The 22,157-nt window shown below is 43.8% G+C and overlaps 1 protein-coding gene across 7 annotated transcripts; it reads right to left on the bottom strand.

Annotated features, from left to right (window-relative positions):
* Positions 1–1,764: 1,764 nt before the first annotated feature.
* ikzf1 (IKAROS family zinc finger 1 (Ikaros)) lies at positions 1,765–21,262 on the bottom strand. Of its 7 annotated transcripts, none has more exons than XM_062519529.1 (8): positions 20,968–21,262; positions 14,870–14,923; positions 13,805–13,927; positions 8,164–8,448; positions 6,173–6,340; positions 5,778–5,903; positions 4,595–4,726; positions 1,765–3,970 (listed from the first exon to the last, which is right to left on the bottom strand). In XM_062519529.1, exons 1-8 carry the CDS (start codon positions 21,260–21,262, stop codon positions 3,228–3,230), a joined length of 1,926 nt encoding a protein of 641 aa, XP_062375513.1. In that variant the 3' UTR covers positions 1,765–3,227. The 7 variants fall into 7 exon arrangements, with proteins under 7 accessions (XP_062375513.1, XP_062375514.1, XP_062375515.1 ...); XM_062519530.1 differs by having other exon boundaries at positions 4,595–4,729; positions 13,805–13,963; positions 20,968–21,227; XM_062519528.1 differs by having other exon boundaries at positions 1,845–3,970; positions 4,595–4,729.
* Positions 21,263–22,157: the final 895 nt, after the last annotated feature.

The raw sequence follows: 22,157 nt of genomic DNA, 5'->3' as shown, positions 1-22,157 counted from the left end.
GGAAGGCTGCGGCTCCGACTCCGGCAGGACTACCCACAGCTGGACCAGAGGCACCGGCACGCAGAATTCCACCGGAGCCAGCGAAAGCGTCCCTCTTGGGACCCTGCTTTCATCTCTCTCCTCCAGCACCATCTTAGGTTTGGTGGGTGATGATGCCTGAAGAAATGGGGGCTCCACTGTATCCTCACACAGGATCTGTACAGGATGCTGTGATGTTGGGTAGAATCAGAGAGGGTTAAAGCGGAGCGGGTAATGAAGGATCTTTGGTAGAATGTTTCTTAAGAGATATATATAGTTTGATATGTCTAATGCTGCAGTTATTTCCATTAACACAAACACATTCTCATCAAGTGTAATTTGTGATTTCCCCTGTTGTGTTGTTTTTTCCTATTGAATTATTATTACCATGACATTTGATGACAAACACTCCTCAGTACGTGAGGTAAACCCCAGAATTCCTGACTGAGTTGAAGTGTAAGTGATTTTTTTTTTTTTTTTTTTGCGGTGGTGGGGGGTATTTTAGTTGACTGGTTTGAGTGCTTCAGTTCAAATGGAAAGGGGAAGTGAGATCTGGGATTCAGACTGGGGGAGAGTGTGTTGGCCAGATTATCCCTCTCATGCAAATGTCCTCCCTCCCCTGTTAGGTCCCAGTGAAGCGTAGGGGGTTCAGCGCTGGCCACAGCTGCTTCCCGTTTCCGCCCAATCACACAGCAGCCATCTGGACGCCTCTGTCTCTGCACTGCGCTGAAGAGCTGTTGGGCCGGGCCACCCCCCCCCCCCCACCACCACCACCACCTCCTCTCCCCCACCCCCTCTATCTGTCTCTCCTTCTCTCTCACCCCCCCCCCCCTCTCTCTCACTCTGTCTTGGTACACCTTACCCTCAATGCCCCTTAGCCTTCTTCTCCCACACAGGAGTAAAGGTTTGATTCTGTTGCGCCTCTTGTACACTTTAGCATAATGCGTGGTCACCTTACACCCATCTCTGCACCGTCTCTTTTGCCCCCAGTGACCCAGAGTCTGCCCCCTCCGTCGCAGTACACGAGTGGGACTCCAGTGCCCACTCTGTCCGGTTCTTAACTCCCCTTAACCCCCCCCCCCCCCCCCCCCCCCGTTCACGCGGGCTCTAACGCTGCTCTTCATCTCTCCACATGCTCCAAAAGTTTTCTTTCACTAATTTCTCAAAATTCTTTTTGAGTGCTTTTCAAAAATAATTTGTGCTGAATTTAAAGAAGTATATTCTAGGTGTACACTGTCAGTCAGTGTCAACTTGATTTACTATTTGCCTTTTCGCCTTTTTCATCAAGACCATGATTTCACTATTTATATATAATAAATAGTCCAATCTTATAATAATATATTCTGCACATATCTTGTTTCCCCACTGCAGTTTTCTGTTTATTTACTTCACATGGGAATGTGGATGCCAATCATTTGCCATCCTGCAACTATTTTACCTGACAGATGATGGATACCCTGGGGGTTGACAGACATCTCAAATGATTTGCTGAGCAGTTAGTGTTGGAATTCTTAATGACAATACAACATTGAACTATTCTTTGTTTTAATACAGTTGTGCATGCTATTTTTAATATTTGGCCTTTTGAAAATATGCATCTATGTTTAGTTAGATGCTACATTCACATTAATCTATTGTTTGTGAGCGGACATAATATAACATTTTTTTTTTTTAAATATCACAACATACACATATTTTCCTGTCTTTACATGTGTAGTCTAACATACACAGCAAATACAGCAAGTCTTTGGTTTCAGGTAACTCTTTATTTCAATTGAATAGTCATTTCATTGTCCTTTGCTTTAAAAGAACAAACACAACTCGAGTTTCCACTTTAAATCGTGTAAACGGTTTTCTGTTTTTATTGTCAGAGAACACTTTATACTTCCAACATCACTCAGTAATGCCACCATCACATTTTGTACAAAAAAGAATTCAGACCACCTTGTTAAAAACATGTGAATTGGTATCACTTTACATTACACTGCCAGACTTAAACAATCCTTGACTGAGTAAATAAATTACAAAAAGAGAGTATGGTCTGTATTCTACTTAAATAATACAAAAAATAACTACTGAAAAGAGACAAAATAAAAATATATGTACTGTATAAAGTTTACTGAAAAACAAGTTTGCAGTGGGCATACATGTATATTGTGATAATACTGTATAGATCTATAATTACTTGTGCCTGGTTATCATAAGACATTATACCTCAGGAAGCACACTGAGGCGCAAGTGGCTCCTGCGTCCAGACCACTTTCAGGTCCAAGTGCCCACGGGGACCTGGGATTGAGCCTGACGTGCAGCTCATCTCCTGACCCCACTCACTTCATCTCACTCTTGTCATGTCAATGTCCTGTCTGATCAAAGGCATAAAACACTCCAAAATATACACACTCCAAAATATACTGAAAAAAAAACAAAAAAAAACAATACACCTACATATAAATAGTTTAACTATCTTTATCCTTGTGCCGACAGTCAAGTGTATGGTGTATGTTCACTTCCATTTTCAACAAACTCCTCCCAACAGGAGGCTGGCTAAAAAAAAACTGAAAAAAATTAAAACATACATGTAAAGCAACAGATACAGATACAGATACAGATACAGAGAGATTTGCTCACTTTCTGAAAATTCTTAGAAAAGAACATAGTAGTACAGAATGACGGTTCTCTTGCTTGCCAATCTTATAAAAGTAGAGGAAGTATACATTATTTCAGCTTCCATCAAAGTGTTACATATATGACATACATACATTATTCCCTACTGTTTTCCATATTTCCAAACATGCAGACAGTGGATGGATGGGATCAATATATTTGGATATTGTATTTATATTCTAATACACATTTGATTTATGTATGTATGTAAGTATTTGAGTGGTTCCTTGGATTAACTGGGCGTGTGTGTGTGTGTGTGTGTGTGTGTGTGTGTGTGTGTGTGTGTGTGTGCGCGTGTGTGTATGGTGTATGTGTGTGCGCGTGTGTACGTGTGTGTGTGTGTGTGTGTGTGTGTGTGTGTGTGTGTGTGTGTGTGTGTGTGTACGTGTACGTGTGTGTGCGTGTGTGAGTATGTGTATGTGTGTGTGTACGTGTGCGTGCGTGTGTGTGCGTGTGTGTGTGTGTGTGTGTGTGTGTGTGTGTGCATGTGTGCATGTGTGCATGTGTGCATGTGTGCATGTGTGCATGTGTGCATGTGTGCGCGTTTAGTATCGGTGCTCTCCGCGCGTCATGTGGGAGGAGAACTCGTAGCGGTCCTGGCTGTGGTAGCCGCACAGGTTGCACTCGAACGGGTCCCTGAAGCCGTGGCACCCCATGTGGATGGTGTACATGACGTGGTCCAGGAAGAGCACGCGGCAGTGGACGCAGCAGTACGTCCGCACCTCCTTGCCCTCCCCGCTGAGCACCTTGAAGCCCTCGGAGCCCACGGCCACGCTGAGGTCCACGCCGGCCACGCGCAGCGCCTCGAACCGCTGCTGCTGCTCCTCCTTGACCAGCGGCAGGGCGCCGCCGTTGCGCATCCCCGGGGCCATGTGATTGGTCAGGTAGATGAGGCCGGCGCTGGCCGCCCCGGGGCCGCCTCCTCCTCCCCCGCCGCCGACCGGCCGGTCCTCGTTGTTGCTCTCGGTGTCGGTGGAGTCCTGGCCGCTGGGGCTGGGCGAGCCGTCCTTCTCGCCGGACACCGGCTTGGACGTGGAGAGCAGCAGCAGGTTCTCGGCAGCGCTGTCCTTGGCCGACAGGCCGCCGCCGTCGGCCGCGGACTTGTGCAGCTGGTAGATGGGGCTGACCACCACGTCGGAGGAGGACCCGGGTGAGGTCTGCACCAGCGGCCGCAGCGACTCGGCCCCCAGGTAGCTGATGGCGCTGTTGATGGCCTGGTCAATCACGTGGGGCTGCATCAGCTCCCCGCCGCTGCCCTCGAATGACAAGTCTGACAACCGCTTTTCACCTGTAAGAGAGAGAGAGAGAGAGAGGGAGAGAGAGAAGAAGGGAGAGAGAGAGAGAGAGAGAGAGAGAGAGAGAGAGAGTAAGAGAGAGAGAGAGGAAGGGAGAGAGAGAGTAAGAGAGAGAAAGAGAGAGAAAGAGAGAGAGAAAGAGAGAGAGGGAGGGAGAGAGAGGAAGGGAGAGAGAGCAATTCTGTTAGTGCACCCTATCTTTGAGTTTATCTGTTATACTTCCTGTCTGACTTACTTGTTTGAGGGATTTAGAAATACCACTGAAATTCATTCCATTGAACTGCACACCATCTTATTTTAGAGTAAAACTAAAAATCCACATTTAGGTGCTGAAGAGAACATACGGTGCATGAAATGCATGAATGTCATATATCCAATGAGGACTCCAATGTGGCGGACACAAAGACAGCTCCTGCACTTTCATTATTTAAAAAAGACAGATATAAAGGTCATGTTTGTTGAAATTTGCCAGATGACTTATTGTCATTTATCATTGAATGTTTTTATTTCTGCCTTCTGAATATATACCCTGCTCATCGGAAATCTGGTTTTGAGGTTGAGCTTGGCAAATACAGAATTTCCTTATCAGGGTATAGGCACAAAAAAAAGACTCTTACCCACAAACTTCTGTGGCATAGAGCTCTTTCGTTTGGCTACATTATTAGCTAGCCTGTCTAGCACCAAGGCCCTCTCCCGTCCCGTCAGGCTTATGTCCTCCCTCTGATCACTCTGGCTGCTTTCTTCCTTTACTACTGGAAAGCAAGACATAGAAATGTTTAGGCTTCATGTCTAAGTCTGCTCAAATGCTCAGATAGCTTGTATGTGTGATAGCTTGTAAGTGTGAACAAATATATTGTTTAGTTTTATGGTTTCATTTTTTTGATTTACCAGTATGGATTTAATACTAACTCTATAAAGTCTTTCTAAAAACGAACCTAATATATTTATATTTTACATGCCAATTTAAAAACTTCATATTGTGTAGGTAATGTTATTTTGCTTTTATAATTACTACAGTGATAGAATAGTCTAAATATAATTACAGCTATAAAATTAGAGCAATGCCACTAATTGAATCTTGCCGTAAAATCTGAAGTTGAACCTGTGGGTGTAGATGTGATGATGAATATAGATCAGACACAAGCTACTACTAATCTGCATTACTGTTTTTAATTCTGATGTTCAAGCCCTCATTGTTTTAAATAGCTGATGCTTAATTCCAAGATAAACACTTATTATTTAACACTTAAATATTTAAATAATTGGTATTCAGCATACTACAATGGTTTTACAATCAAAACCATCCAATCAAAAAGAAGACATTTTAAATATTAACTGAGATGTCCATTTTGTGCAATAACTTATGTCCAATATGTCCATTTAATAAATGGCATATAAAAAACTTACAAAGGTTTTGCCTAAAGGTTAGTCCTTGGTATAAAATTGTAGAAATGCATAAACTCATTTTGAGATGTGTAAAACTGACACAAACTCCAGATGCAATGAAAAGCATTTGTGTATAACTATGTGGAAACATGTAGGATACACAAAAGGTACTGCCTTATCAAATATCAATTATATTATCTATGTCATGTGCACATACTGTATCTACAGTATACTACAAATATAATGTGTAATGCTGTCAACTGGAGGTACATGTTAAACATGAAGAAATCTCCACTGCAGCATGCAGCTTAAACCATGTCATCTCTATGAGATGGAATGAGTTACTGCATGCGTGCAGACATGTGAAAAAAGACGGCCAGACAGACAGAGAGCTTGACGCTCGGTTGAACTGACCTGTATAGATGCTGTTCTGGAGTCCCATGCATTGCAGGTAGTTGTGGCATCTCTCCTTGTGTTCCTCTAACGAGCTACGCTGTTTGTAGCTCCGCCCACAGTAAGCACACTTGTGGGGTTTTCCAACTAGGTGTAGAAGTGCAAAGATAAACACATTTACAAACAAAGGTATTGGTGTTGACCTGTAGAGAAGTGTGACTCATAAGCCCATATAGGCAATTGACAAAGAGGCCACAAATCCACTCATAAACAATTCACACAGAAGGAAAGACATACATGTATACACACAAGCACTCTTCTGTCCACATGATCTGTCCTGCAGGCCAATGATTAACTGACGACTTGTTGGGTCAACGGATCGAGGAGAGGTGGACGCTCCGAGGGCGGAGACTCACCAGAGTGTGTGCGCAGGTGGCCGGTCAGGGCATCTCGGCGGCGGCAGGCGTAGTTGCACAGGTGACACTTGAAGGGCTTCTCCCCGGAGTGGAGCTTGATGTGGCGCAGCAGGTTGCCCTTCTGAGTGAAGGAGGCCCCACACTGGTTACACTGAAAGGGCCGCTCCCCTGCACGGAACAAAGCACAGAGCAGCTCGCTCGTCAGTCCTCGCCATCATGTCCTACATATAGTCAACATCACAGTTTTTTTTTTTTTTTTTTTTTGTCAGAGGGTAGGCTATAGAATCAGCATCTGCAATTAAAATGTAAATCAGTGCTGCCTAAAACAGGCTGACTGATTGTCCAGGTATGGGTTAATTAAAAAGGTAAACACTGATATGTGATGACTGTGTGCAAAGACACGGACAATTTGTATTTCACACACAAATAGGGATATCAGTTTGTTTTCATGGGGCACTAACACCACTCAGCCCTACTGAAACCCTAATTCGAGCCATAAATGGTCTGATAGAGGACTAGTGTCTGAAGAACCGTTCAAATGTAACAAAGCCTGCCGAGCTAAAGAATCCCCATCGGTAGCGCCATTATGCGCTGAATGTGGGGTCAGTGTCCTACACAGCTCCCGCGCGCAGCAACATCCTCGATGACGGAGCGGCTCGCAGCGAGACTCAATCAAACACGCCAGCGGGATCTCCGAGCGGAGCGGAGCGGCACTCTCCCAGGCTGCGCGCGCTCCCTGCCCTGCCGTAGCGCTTGGCTCCGTGATCGAACAAGAGCCTTTCAAACTGAGCCTGCCAGTTTCGTAATGCACCACTGCCTGGGTCAATTTGATCTGAAAATCTCATTTTTTCCTCTTCTTCGGCTCTAAACTAAGAGCGGCACATCACAATGCAAATGCAGACCTCATTTAAATAAAGCGGAGGAAACACTTTGTGTTTGAGAGCCAGTCTTCCTGATCAGCGCCTCTGGAATAAACCAATATCCAGCCTCTCGGCGTGTTGTGGCATTCTGAGAGAGCGTTTTAATACAGTTCTTTCTTCAAAAGGCCCCCTATAAAATAAGAGTCACCAGTGAAGCAGCAAAACTACAGAAAAAAGAAACTCATTAAAAAGGCATTTCAGGAGCACAGTCTCACCAACGAATATTTATATTTAAAAAGGAAGCACTTCATTATATCTTTTATTATAAGTTCTTTTTGCATTTACATTAGCTCTGCGTTCCTTTCTTCCATTTTGAGTTTCATTAGCTCCTGAAGTGAGACAGCTAAGTGCCTTTTTCAAAAATGTTCTCCACCAATGGTTTGACTTCATTACAATGGAATATCAATTTTGAAAGAGAGAAACTCTTAAATGCTGTGATAATTGCTGTTTTATGGAGGTTTCATTATCCTAATTGTTGCTCACATATTGTTTTGGACTTTATTTTAAAATGTTATCTGTTTTTGTCCTATGTGTTTATATTTTCTTGTGTGATTTATATTTCAACTATTTTCAACGAATTAATGACTTGAAATTAGAAAGAAAATCAACAGAAAGACCACAAAAATGTATTCCTGGATGACTGTCGATCTGGCATTAAATGACAGTAAAAAAGAATCAGTCTCGTTTAAAAAAGCTACATATTTCATCACCACGTTCAGCCCAGACGACGCAACTTCAGTGCTGCCTGTCACTAGGGGGGAAGATGTAACATATGAAATTAAGAAATGATCAGATGCTCCATCATGACCACAACTCACTCCCTCACAGGTTCACACAATCAGGCAGCCTTCCTGTCATAACGCAGTATCTTAACCACTGGCTCATAATATTGCGCTGCTGAGCAGATGAGGCAGTCGTGGTGAGCAGAGCAGAGAGACCCTGACGCTATATAATAGCATGTGGCAGGTCTGACTGCAGCCCAGTCCTGCTGTCTCTGAGGGCAAACGCCCAGCTGAGGGGTGCAGTGCACAGTGAAGGATGAAGACAAGGGAAATGGCAAAGTGGGCTTACCAGTGTGGCTTCGCTTGTGCACCATCAGCACATTGGGGCCAATGCATACTATCCCACAGATATCGCACTTGAGCTTCCCGTTGGGGAGGCGGATGCCGCCGGCCGCCGAGTAGGCCGCTTTGCTGTCGTGCCCGGCGTGGGTGCCGTTCACTTTGGCGCCCGAGGCATCCAGCACGCGCAAGTCTTCCGCCCCTTCCTCCTCCTCCTCCTCCTCCTCCTCGCCATTCGCCTCACAGGCCATCCCATTCTCCTCGTCACTCCGAGCCTCAACTTTAATATTGCAGGCTGGAAAAAGAGAGCAGTGGGCCACTGTTTAGTACACCGGCATGCTCTGCAGTGCCTTCTCCACCTCACTCATGCAGCAGGACTGGGGAGCATGTGTCCAACATGGGAACATGCCCATAGGGGACAATAACTAACATGTACTAACATGTACTACACAAGCTTGCTTCTGTCACAAAAAGCGTATTGAGTCTTCGTTTTAAGACTAAAGCATACCTGTTTCTGATGTGTGTGTTTTGTAGGATATACAATTCATACAGGAAACAAATTCAAAATAGTAACCTGAATCTAAAAGAGTCTGTGTAAAAGCTTTCTTTGTGCCTATATTCCACAAACATAGAGAGCCGCTTGCATCATATTTGTTAGCTTATGGTTAGAATGCTCTAGTTCTTTGAACTACAAACTCTTCCTCTGTGCATCACCAGGTTTCCATTTAAGTAAAGTGACATAAGTTATTTTCATAAGCAGTAGAAAATGGTTGATAGTGTGACTACATTTAGTCAGTAATTAAAGCAGCAAAGGTCTTTGGCTCTACTTATATATCAAATATCAAATGTTACCATAAGGCAAACTCCTGGGACCAAAAGATGACGAGGTAGTGCAAGAATAATTTAGATCATCGTTCTTGGCTAAGCTACTTTCAATTTAGGCAACAGCGCTAAGACCTCCAGACATGAACTTGCAGGGCAAAAGGTCACTATACACGAAGGTAAGTAATGTATGTAAAATGTTTACATTTTCAACAAAATAATGAATTTGCCAAGCTGATCTGGTACTGTGATTAAACATTGATTCCAAACAGTACACAACTAATATCACATTTCCCTGTTTGACACTGCCTTACTAAGGGATAATGACATTCATCTCTCTCATACATCTCTCTTCTGTGAAACAAACGATAGCAAGATAAACAGGAAACAGAGACACAGGAAGCACTGTGAAACTGAGGACTGCTGCGGTGAACACCAGACCAACAAACCATGGTAAATACTCAAACACACACACACACATACACATACACACACAGATAGACAGACAAGAGTTCATAAAAAACACCAAGACAAAATGATAACAACACTCTGTCCGTGGCGTAAAGACACAATGCTGTTCCACTAGGACGACACAAAAACACCGAGGGGGTTCACAGCTGAGTCTACAGAGTTGTATCTGAGCAGTAAGAAACTTAGCAATTATCCAATTATCTGATGAGTTGAGTGCTCAACAGAAATGGGAAGCTGTGTGGTGAAAGACCAGTATGCCCAAACTACTCTGAACTTCTTATGTAAGGCTTTTATGGTCTTTGTAGAGGGGGACATTTCTCATGGGCATGGCATCCACACAAAAGGTGGTGTGGTTTGCATGTCATGGTGGTAGCCCGATTTCCCCATGCCAAAGCCACCTCTGTTTGTTCAAGCTAAGAGGAAGAAGTGGAAATAATGAAATATAGGAATCTGAAGGAAAAGGGGAAGCTTTAGCAACATAGCCTGCCCAACCGAAAAAAAGCCAAGAATTATGGAGAAGTGACAGAAAGGGAAGCACACACAGGGAATTGTGAAGCTGGGTAACTGAAACGCTGCTCTTTTGAGCCTGTGTACCACAAATAAATAATCAAATAAATAAATAAATAAATGACAACGTTTTAAACACATTTGGTAGGCTATTTATAATTTAGCCTTCACCTCTGTTGACTATAACACCATTCTCGAACCGAATGGATTTCAATGTAGTGTGGATATCTCACAAACACTTCAGATACCTTTGTAGATTGTGGTCACCGGAAAGTACCAGAACAAACGCTCAGTCCAACATGACAGCGTGATCATCATGAGTGCTAGAGAGACTCAGCTCATCCCAGCAGGATGGAGAACCCGAAACCACAGTGCCGTGAGAGACTGAAACATGTCAAGCCGTACAGTACGTGTCCTCCATCATGAAGAGAGGACGTGCCGCAAACTCAGCCATCCATATAGTCGGACATTTTGTCACGTTTGATGCCCTATATGCGCACATGACACCCACAACTGTTGAGGACGCCGGCTCTTTCTCACAGGGTCATTTCAGAGTAGGCTACACCGGCGTGTGTCACTAATGGAGGATTTACGGAAAGTTCTGGATCTTTTCAAGGAGTTTTGATGGTCTTTTCTCATACACAATAAAACACACACACACACACACACACACACACACACACACACACACACACACACACGCACACACATACACACACACACACACACACACACACACACACACACACACACACACACACACACACACACACACACACACACACATACACACACACACACACACACACACACAAATACATACACACAGAGAGCGAGAGAGAGAGAGAGAGAGTGAGAGAGAGGCCACACACATGAACCAACCCTAGTATTCCAGTATACGTGTTGCAACAGTAAGGCCTATGGGCTGTCCTAACCTGGGTCAGACAGGGGGAACTGGATCTGCTGTGCTGCAGTCTCCCAGGGATATGGGGAAGTTATGACTAAAACGGGAATGAGAAGAAGGGCTTTTACTTTACATAACGCTTGTCACACATCCTAATTTACCCATTTTGGGAAGCTAGTGTCAAAACCCACAAGGAAGGACAAACAAAGAGCACGGGCTAACAGCACTATCTGAACACACCATGTGACTTCAAGTGACTGCTTCGTGTGGATACAATGACCTGGAAACAACGGGTTCGTCACAATGAGTTTGTCACTTTGGTTAGGCTAATAAAGAGGGTCACAACACTTAGGTTGGCAGAGGGCGCGCTGACGTTTGAACTTCTGAAGTCAGCGGCGATGGTTTGGTGGGGAAGTTAAAAGAGTGTGGGGGTTTGTGTCAAAGCTCTGGTACTCTCGATGCCTCTGAAAATAGCCTGGTGAGAGAGCTGTGGAGGCGCATGCATATACACGCCAGGAAGGCGCAAAAAATGATACACGCATGCATATACATAAGTTTTGTGCGTGTGTGTGTGTGTGTGTGTGTGTGTGTGTGTGTGTGTGATGTGTGTGTGATGTGTGTGCGTGCGTGCACACATTTGTCCACACACTGATAAGGAACACCAAAAAGGACCCAGCCTTGTTTTTTCATTTCAGGAACCTCAGAGTCAAGAGAAGAGCTACTATCTGAAACAGCCCCACAGAATAGTAGCAGTAAAACTCCTATGAGTAGTAAGGCTGTCATGAGTCACCACACCAGGGACTCAAAGCCGGATGAGACTCTTTAAGGGGTCAAAGCCAAGTGAACAAACACAAGGGAAAATCCTCTTGCCCACCTCTTGAACCAGTATTGACACTGCCATGCAGCATTATTTTATGTGTTTCATACGCTAACCAATTGTCACAGATGCGGGTCAAAAATTTTTGTGTTCAGAAAAAAGTATTTTTTTTAATGATTGAATAATACATGACACGCTCTACCAAATGGTTGAGCATCACTGGGGGAGGTGAATAACAGGCCTAGCGTGTACGTAGCGTAGCGTGTTTCACGGTTGCACTGTGGAGTTGCGTAGCGCAGACACATACGTCACGCCGCCCCTCTGAGAAAGATCAAGTGCTCTCTTTTAGTTTTTGAGGTCTGTGACTCCTCAGGCTGCAGTACGCCTCCAAAAGTGCCACATGCGGATTCCTGTTAGCGCCTTGCATTTGAGGGCCACGCAGGGTGATCCTGAAAGATAACTCTCCCTCCATAGAGCTGCTGCTGCTGCTGCTGCTGTTTTTTTTTTGGTCTATCAAAAAAAAAAAAGTGCTGCAGAGATAGAACAGTCACATCCTCAAACAGTGACTGATCAGATCAAGAAGGGAAGGCTGTTAGCACACACACACACACACACAAATACACACACACACACACACACACACACACACACACACACACACACACACACACACACACACACACACACACACACACACACACAAACACACACACACTCACATGCATACACTACTAGGGTGCATGCACATTCACACAAACAGCACATAGAATCTCTTCCACAAAATGTTGGGGTTTCCACTACAAGGTTATTTGGAGAAGATGTTTTTTTTTTAGATATGCTTCGGGTTAGGCATGGGTACCTGAGCTCTATGTCTCTGCCAATATTCCATAAAAGTTTACTATGTTGTCTCCATCTTTCCACAAAACAATAATACTATGATTACATTTTTACATGAATGCCCAAATGTTCCCTTTTCGTTAGACGCATTCCTGTTGACATATCTTAGATATGCTGTTGCTGTCATTTTTGAGTGGGATAGTGTGAGTCATAATGATAGTTATGAAACCAGTAGTCCCCACTCTGGAAATGAGTAATTGTTAGACTCGACTCGTGTCACTTTTGGAGGAGTGCGATACCAGACTTAGTAAGTGGGGTCTGTCTAACAGAACGATCAAATGTTTATAGTTATTGTGACAGTTGGAGCAGAATTTAGCGGGGCACCGGATGCCAAACGTAATGCCACAGTGACAAAGGTTCCAGATCCTTATGTAAGGCTCCTGTACAGTTTTTGAAGTGTCTGTAAAAAGCACAGCAGTTGAAGTGAAAGCACAGGCACATGTGCAGGTGCACCGTGTGTGTGTGTGTGTGTGTGTGTGTGTGTGTGTGTGTGTGTGTGTGTGTGTGTGTGTGTAGTGATGCCTGACTCTGTTCCTGAGCGCATTATCTCCCTGCCTGGGTGTTGAAACTATCTGAGCTCTGGCAAGTTCTTCTTAGGAAACTCTTGCACATCCTATTTCAGTTTCCTCTGACATTTTGTTTGATTTTTTTTTTAAGGTTTTTATCTTTTCAGTCAAGAAAGCCTCCAGGACTTTGATGATGAATAGTAATACAAGAAGATCGCATATACACTGTTGTGGCCTGTCCTTATTACTGGCAAGACATGACCTTATTTGGAAGCATGCTAAGCCAACCCCAATTCTGTGGACTGTTATGCTTTATGGAAAGCAAATAGGACTCCTAATGATATGACTGGACAACAACTCAAAAACAATCAGCCCTCTACTGGAAATGATCACTGAGTGGAATGCTAATGGATGGAGAGGCTGTCAATTACAGCAATGGCACTACACAACTAAACACTTTTAATTCAGGTGAAATTCAGAAACGTTATTGCCGTTAACTAGAGAGGTGAACGTTCAGTTCAACGTACTTGTAATGGAGAGAACTTCTCTTGAGCTAGATATGGGCATGTCCTTTTTACACATACATGGCCTGTACTAGTTCAACAGCAAGCTAATATACAGTTCATTGAAATGGGATTTCTAATGTATTCAATAAAGGCATTCTAGAATGGTTAGAGGCTATTAGCGATTCTATAACAGACTGTCCATCTGACTTGACAAAACTCACCCAAGCCTTTGTTGTCGGTCCTGTTGTTCTGCTGAAGGCCAGAGGTGGCAGACAGGTCCTCTGGCACCGGCATAGCCTCGTCCATCTCCTCCGATGCCTCATTGGCTAGGGGACTGTCCTGGCCTGAGAAAGGACCGGCAGTCATACTGACATCACTCTCTGGACCAGAGAACAATTCATCAGAGTTTCACCATCTCACAAGAAACGGTGGGCATGCAGATGTGTGCCTTGCAAAAAATTGTCAGAACTACTGGAGCACATCCCCACAAACACACACACACCAAAAATACAAAAATACAAATACTTGTGTCATCTATGTCGATTCGACAAACAAAGAAAAAACTGTAGATTCATCTTTCCTTTTAACCCCTGTACAGAACTGCAGCACTTTTCCATGTAGCACACATTCTCCTCTTCCAGGAAAACTACCAGAAGTGCTTATTGCACAATGCCATGTGGAAGTTCTTGAGCCATGACTTGACAGCACAATTTCAATGTGCACTGATGGTCTAGAGATGCTGTAGGTGTCAGCTCAGCTATACGGTTTCATCTCATATTGCCTCTGTGGTCTATAACCCTTATCACTTGAGCATTCTATCTGGGTTATAACAATATTTTATATATATTTTTAAATAAAATCAAACACACATTTGTTTTGTTTGCTTCAGAGAACGTTTCTTTTTAATATGCAAACATTCTTTCTCTGGGATTTCCCTGGGAAACCTCTGGGTCAGGCTGTTGCAATATCAGATTTTCACTACATAATTATAACGCCCCGTACTAACCTCAATATGTGTACTGCTACAGTCATGATATAATCATTTCATTTTTAAATATCACAGCTATAATCAATACTGGTTCATCACAACACCCCTATCACTGAGATAAAATACCATTTAAAGAGAAAGAGTTTTTCCAACAACATCAACATGTTGTTGCATACATCGCTGCCTTTGGTTGTTCATCTCTCCCCTGTCTGTGTCTGAAAGCTATCCTCCAGTGCTACGGCCAACTACACCTCTCTGCGGGGTTAAGTGTGTCATGTGGTCATGTGACAAACCTCACCTGGCATCTGGGACATTTCCTGGGCCTCTTCAGTCTCCATTCTCTGCAAGTACTCTAAAGTTAGAGAAAGCCAGGGACAGCGAGGGGACGCAGTGACAGACAGAGCGAAAACAGTGAGAGGGGCAGAGAGAGAGAGAGAGAGAGAGAGAGAGAGAGAAAGGGAGAGAAAGAGAGAGAGAGAGACAAAGAAATGTATCAGTTTAATCAACACCTGGCTGAGAGTGGAACCATCTAAAGCAGGTATAAACAGATTAAAGGTGCTGGCCTCTCCGTGTACAAACCCCATCACGGAGCGCGAGCCTGCCCGTCCCCTGGCAGACGTGATGGTTCTGCACATTACATTACAATGAATTACAGACATTTTCATTACCGTCCCGACAGCCAGCCCGGGGTTGCCGGAGAGGGTGGAGAAGGGGCAGAGCGGCGCGGCGCTCTTGGGTGGTGGCGGGGGTTGGTGGCGGGCGGGCGGGTGGGCAGGTGGGTGGGTGGGTGTGTGTGTAGGGGCTTTGGCGGGAGCTATAGCTTTCCGACCACATTTGTTATTTATTGTTAATTTCCCACCCACATAATCATCCAAAAATGCAAACTGACTGTCGCAAAATTAAGCAGAAAATGAGATGGCCTCAGGTCACTGAGGATGCGGGGCTCCTTCGCAGCCAGCCGATCGGCGCTCGTGTTCACTCTAATTTACTGAGCATGCATGGGTGAGCCGGGCCCAGCCGGCCCTCCGCACACCCGCCCGCACACACACACACACACACACACACACACACACATACGCACACACACACGCACACACACACACACGCACGAGCCTGTGACAGGAACAAAGAACGCGCGCAGAACGGAGGGAGATGGACAGAGAACGAGAAAAGAGAGAGAAGGGGGGGGGCTTTGTGTGTGTGTGTGTGTGTGTGTGTGTGTGAGAGAGAGAGAGAGTGAAGTAGAAGAGGCCGAGTGATAGAGAGATAGGAAAGAGGAAGAAAGCGAAACGGCGAGCTGCAGAGAGGGATAGAATTTTGGGGAAGTCACGGAGACGGAGTGAGAGAGAAAGAATGGAGACCCAAGGAGGGACAACAAGGCAAAAACGGAGGGAGAGAGTGAGGGAAGCAAAACAGAAAGATGCACGGAGGGGAAAAAGAGAAGGAAATCGAGGCGACAGGGAAGAGGTCAGCGCGCGAAAGACAGAAACAGAGACGTCGCAAAAACAAAGTGGTCGGCCGAAGGGGGCAGATAGTTTGCATCTGGTGTCTGCGTGTGTGTGTGTGTGTGTGTGTGTGTGTGTGTGTGTGTGTGTGTGTGTGTGTGTGTGTGTATTTCTTTTTCTTATTCACACAAGAGGCAATATTCTGAGGAGCGCATCGTCGGGCCAGGCCTGCATATCTGAGGAGTCACCAGTGTGCGTGGCCCCATCAATAATGCATGGGCCCCCGAAGCCCGCGGCAGATGGGCACAACACCCCCGGCCACTCCAAGACGTCCCCACCGGTGGCACTCGCCCAGTGGCCAGCCAGAGGAGCGGGGCGCAGCGCGGCACAGTGCGGCACGGCACGGCACGGCGCGGCGCCGAGCAGAGCAGAGCAGAGCAGAGCAGGGCTCCCTAAAATAGTGAGGCGGGCCGGCCGGGGCGACGGGGCCCCGAGGAGGCGTGCGGCCCTTCCTGCTTCGCGCTGACAGATGGCTCCACACACTTGGAACAAATAGTGGGAAAGCGGGGCGGCCCCTCCGTCTGGTGCCACATGCAGCGACCGAGGACGGCCGCGCGGAGACGAGACACGCCAGAGCCACGCGGGAGGAGTGTGTGTGTGTGTGCGTGCGTGTGTGTGTGTAAGTGTGTGTGTGTGTGTGTGTGCAGTGGGGTGGAGGTGTGGCGAGGGTGGGGTGGGGGAGCGCGAGGAGAGCGGGCTCAGCTGGGGAGGAGGCTGGCGGTGGAAGGGGTGCGTGGGGAGCGGAGCGCCAAAGTCTCCCGTGGCCCCGTTTCTGGGCAGCGGGTGTGATGGGAAATTGTGATGGTGGGGGCTGAAAGTGAGACACCAGTATCCCACATAAAACCACAGGCATATGTGTTTACAGCCTAAGCACGGGTGGGGAAATGGCAGTATGGATATGACTGTTTGGGTGAGAGAGACACTGTTTTTCATCTGAAGAGACTAGCTTCTACGCAGGGGGAAGGGGGGGGTCTATTCATTACGAATAAGAAGTCTTCAGTTTTTCATTTTGCTATCTTGTAAGACCACCACACTTTTCCAGTTTAGAATGCTTAAGTTGATGGGCAAAATAAATGGTCACATCCAACTGATATAGCCTACGTACATACAGTACAATGAAAAATAGCTACATTAAAATATTTTTAAAAATCAGCTAAATATCGTCATAATATCAAATGATGAGGTTTCTGGCAATTTACGCCTCTACTTAAATCCCAAATAAATTCTAGGATTGACCAGACTTAACGGCAAATCTGACTTGAGTTCCTCTCAGCCACATTACTCTATCAGTCACATTACTATATCCTGGAGAGAGTCAATTTAAGACATGGCAGATAATACACACGTCTGTGATATTACGTATGATGTGATACTGCACATACAGTACGTGTTGCCACAAAACACCCATATGTCATAGGTGGAGCTTATGAAACTGTGAACTCTTCCTCTAATACTGCACATCTCAGTGGTGAACTGGAGAGTTAATAAGAGCTATTAGTGATAAATTGATTAATTGAATGATTCAATATGCTCTAAAACAGCCATCATATTTTAAGCTCATATCCATGAATGAGTGTTTTAATATGATAACTCTTTTCCACAATTTGTCAAAATACTGTATTCAATCTCACAGGATTCTACATGTATGAGTTTGACATATGAACGTGGTGGAACAGCAACTTTTTCATAATTAGTCATCAGTAATTCAGTTAACACGTGGCGAATAAATGGATTTGCTTCATCTCCATGTTGGTGCACATTTCATCTGATTCCATCGGTAGATACAGCCTTCCGCTCTGTCACTATCTGCTTCAGTGGAGCCCGTGAAGAAGCAGGAAGTGCAAAGTTGTGAAGTTGTGCATGTTCAATAAGAGGCAGGAAAAGGCTTGTGGGTAGAACACTCGAGCGCACTCAGTCCCACCTACGAAGAGTGTGTGCTCGGGTGTGTGTGTGTGTGTGTGTGTGTGTGTGTGTGTGTGTGTGTAGCAGGGGAGGGGGGGTTGGTTGCAAAGCTTGGTGTGAAAACAGAAAACATGAAACGGAGAAAAGGGTGGAGACTGTAGACACCATGAAACCGTTAAACAGACTCCATGCCAGAGTCTGGGGTCATGAAAGACCAAAGATACTGAAATAGACTTTTTTTCTCGCTATTGTCACTGCTTCTTTTCAAGTGTTAAAATAGTTAAAGTATTCAAGAGATGGAGAGGACAGCAGGATGCAAGCTGAAGTTTTTTTTTTTTTTTTTTAATATAGTAACATAAGCTTGTCAGTCAGAGTCAGATGAAATTCTGCCAAAGCATGTTTAGCTCATCCCCAAATACGCACTTGGTATAGTGGTGGAATTTTCTGTTCCTGATTTTAGCTACAGTACGTAGGCTATTCACTCTGCTAATACGGTAATTGCTTATATTTGTTTAATGAATATGTGTGCTTTAAAAAGAAAAAAAAAAGAAAAACCCTATTAGCAAATCTATTGGAAAACAGCTGTTGATAATGAGTGCATAGTGTAGTGTTCAAGCAAGATGTGAGAAAAGTTGTCCTGAGACACAACTGTATACTGTACCACCCCAACACCTTCCAGATCGACAGCTCTTACACTACATCTATCCTCTATGCATGTAAAAACATTATTTGTATTTTCTAAGAACCGTCATGATAATAAATGCTTTTCATATCAGAGATATATGTTTTACTTTTTATCATAAAAAAGTAGTTGATTTTAGGTCCAATCACTGGGTTGGCAAATGGAAAATGAATTGCATTTAGATGTAAGTTATTATTTTGCTATATCTAAAATGAAGGATTATTATATAGCATAGTGTTTGAGTGGTCTCCTCCATTCAACCTCAATTATCAGTGGTCAGTTATACCAAATGTATAAACCATGAGTTCCATCCTAATACAACAACTGAATAGTCTTTGCGTACGGTAATATCAAATGGGGCTTAAATATTTGCAACTACAAATGAATTGTAATTGAATCATTATAAGAGTGGATTTTTGCCATGATGGTTTTGGGCTGGTGGTGCTAGTGGATGAGTTGATTGCGATCAGTAAGAACTGATCCACAAGAAGTGACTGAAAAAGAAGAATCCCTTCAAAGAAGCCCACTTAAGGAGCCTAATTTATATCTGACACACTTCAGTACACTGGCATTCAGTGAAGTCATTTTAATAACTTTATCTCTCTCACTCTCTTGCTCATCTTCCACTTTTCCCTTTTTCTTTGAGCTCACTCATCCACTTCTCTCTCTCTCTAAAATTTGAAATGAGAAGCCTAGACTATAAATGTTTTTTTTATTATCATCATATTTATGGTGACTATTAAAATGCTTAGCCTTTACCTATTAAAATATTTATTTATTTTGGAATTTCAATCTAATATTAAAGTAATATTGAACGCAATGAATGACATTCATGTTTTTTTTTTTGGTTGAATGGAAATACGTGCCATGGCATGTTCCAGGAAGGGCGCTTGAAAGTGTAACTTCAGGTTTTTGTCATTAACTGTAGCCTAACTCTGAGATGGTAAACTATCTCAGGAAGTTGTCTTTGGCGACTGATGTATGTTAATGTGGTGGGAAACATTTAAAAGATAGCTGTTTTTTTTATTAAACTATATCAACATAGGAAATGTTACACCTCTCAAACTCTCTGTCGATGCAGACAGAGAAGACGCTCACTCACGATGCCGGTGAACCCACGCGGACTTGTAGCCTACCTGATTCTAGCATAATCTTGGTATTTCTGTCTGAAGTCAGCAGAGGTTGGCTATAGGCTACGTACATTGCTATCACTATTTCGTGCATGATTAGCTTTGTGTGTACGCTACATGTCCTGCCCACAATCAATCAACACAACCACACACATGCATAATCAGTTCAACGGCACCTGATGTTAGATGAGTCTGATCGAGGTGTACATGAGCTTAGAATGTAAGTTCAGAATACCTCTCAAGAAAACTGACGAGAGTAAAATAATTTGCACGGGACTACAGTAAGGAATCAGGCTATGGAGCGTTTTGGTGCGAAAAAGAAATAGCTTTTTGGAAATGCGTTGTCTGAGATGTTGAAAGTTAATGACGCAGTCTGAATTACATTTACGCATTTCACCGAGTTCGTGAAAATTACATAGGCTATAGTCTACTTTAAATAATAGCATATCCTACATTTATGAGGCAATGTTAAACTTTTAGCATTTGAAAATAGCGCAATAAAAGTTTCTTACAGTCCTAGCTCGTTTACAGTAAAATACAATTCAAAGCTTAATTTGTTTGTCTGGAAAACTTTGACAAGAGACAATTACAAAACTTTCTACCGTAAAACTTCGCAATGTCTCAGTGAAAGCAGGATGCGCGTGTTGCAACAGGTGCCATTTAGGAGAAGCGGTAGATTATCATTTTTCTAACTCACTATATTCACCCGTTTCAAATTATCAAAACTTCTCTTCAGTTTGTTTAATCACTAATGAAAGTCTCTATGTCAATCATTCAGCGTCGTCAAGTTAAAGATATTAAATTATCCGATATTCCAAACCTATCCATTTGGATATCGGGAAAATCCATGGCACATTAAAATTCATAAAAAAAAAGTTTTGGAAGTGAGACAGTACATCATAACAGAGGTCTTAACATAATTTAAAATATGTTAGAATAGTTCATTTGGTCTCCGTTAACATCTAATCCATTCCGCGCCTTTTAAGCTGTCTAGTGCTGTCGCCCCAGTGGATTTAAGTGACGCTCTCGCACCTGCTCTAGACTAAAGGACACTATTTTCCAACTCGCCTCCTTTTTTTTGTTCACTTCACGGAAACTCGTAAACCCCTCACCTGAAATGATTGTCAGAGTCACTTTGACATTTTTGAGTTTAAAAGCATCGTGAAAATTACTCTACCTGCTATTCCTTGACTTTGCAATATGAAGCTCTTCCAACTCTCCCCCGCTCCATGTGCAGAAGTTCGTAGCGCCGCGGCAGCACTATGGAACTCTGCCCTCGGTCCCTCCCCTCTCCACTGCACTTCCTCGTTCCAGCCTAACATTGCTATGTCTCTGTGCTCAAACGGAGCATTTTGCAAGCTTTTATTCCAGAGGCCGATTCTGCTCAGGGAGTCGAAGCGGCAGCCCTTGGCACATTGCTTTGTATCGTGCCAATAAAAGCTGACACCCAGTAGACCATCACTGGCAGCCATGCATGAGATAGGATGAGGCGAGCGAAGAGAGTGGACCGTTCATGTCTTATTTATTTATTTCTTTGTCAGGGACGGACAGGGAGACGCACATGCACAGAGGCAGGTCCCCCCTGGTCACCTGTTTTGACAGTTGGTAACTGATAGCACAAACAGTGTGTATGCCAGTAGGAGAAACTAAAACTTTTCCCTTTCCCCATGCAGATTCCATTCCATCCCAGAATTATCCAAGAATCATGGCCATATAGTTATGTACTTATCATAATTAACATATTGTTATGTATGATATTGTTATGTTACTATTGATCGAAAATGTCTTCACATTGGTTCAGCTACAAACAATTAGCACACTCTATTAAATGCTAAATGCTCTTTTTCTTTTCTTATAGGCCTGTGGAATTTTGATGACTAAAGTGCTGGCTGTGATGAGACTGTTAAGGTTTGGATGCAATGTGCAATCTGTACATCCAGCTGAAACATAGACCTCAGGATATTGTCATGTGTTTGAGGTAGTATGGAACACTTTACCTCTGATCACTACCCATACAGTCAAAAGAAAAGAAAGCATTGCATGGCATGGGGAACTGAATATACGGGACACTCTGGATGTAAAAAGCATCAGTGAAGCCATTTGCCAATCATTATGAGTATCCTTGGGATAATATAGCCAAAGTAGGATAATAAGTCAGCCTATCAGGAATACTTATAATGCCAATAGCAAAAGCTGTGTTATATCAACAGTCTTTTAAATGCATACATACTGTATGTATTATAGTAGTCAACAGATAATAGCATGTTGCAAGATATAGACATAATAGCATCTAGTGAATTCAGTTATGTTAATCATCTATGGGTGTTCTGTATTATAATAGTAAAACACCATGGACCGGTATTATAT

The sequence above is a fragment of the Sardina pilchardus genome, chromosome 18, assembly GCF_963854185.1.
Source record: "Sardina pilchardus chromosome 18, fSarPil1.1, whole genome shotgun sequence".
In the NCBI taxonomy this organism is placed as follows: Eukaryota; Metazoa; Chordata; class Actinopteri; order Clupeiformes; family Clupeidae; genus Sardina; species Sardina pilchardus.
The sequence above is the reverse complement of the archived record's forward strand: the minus strand, read 5'-3'. Positions and strand labels throughout refer to the sequence as shown.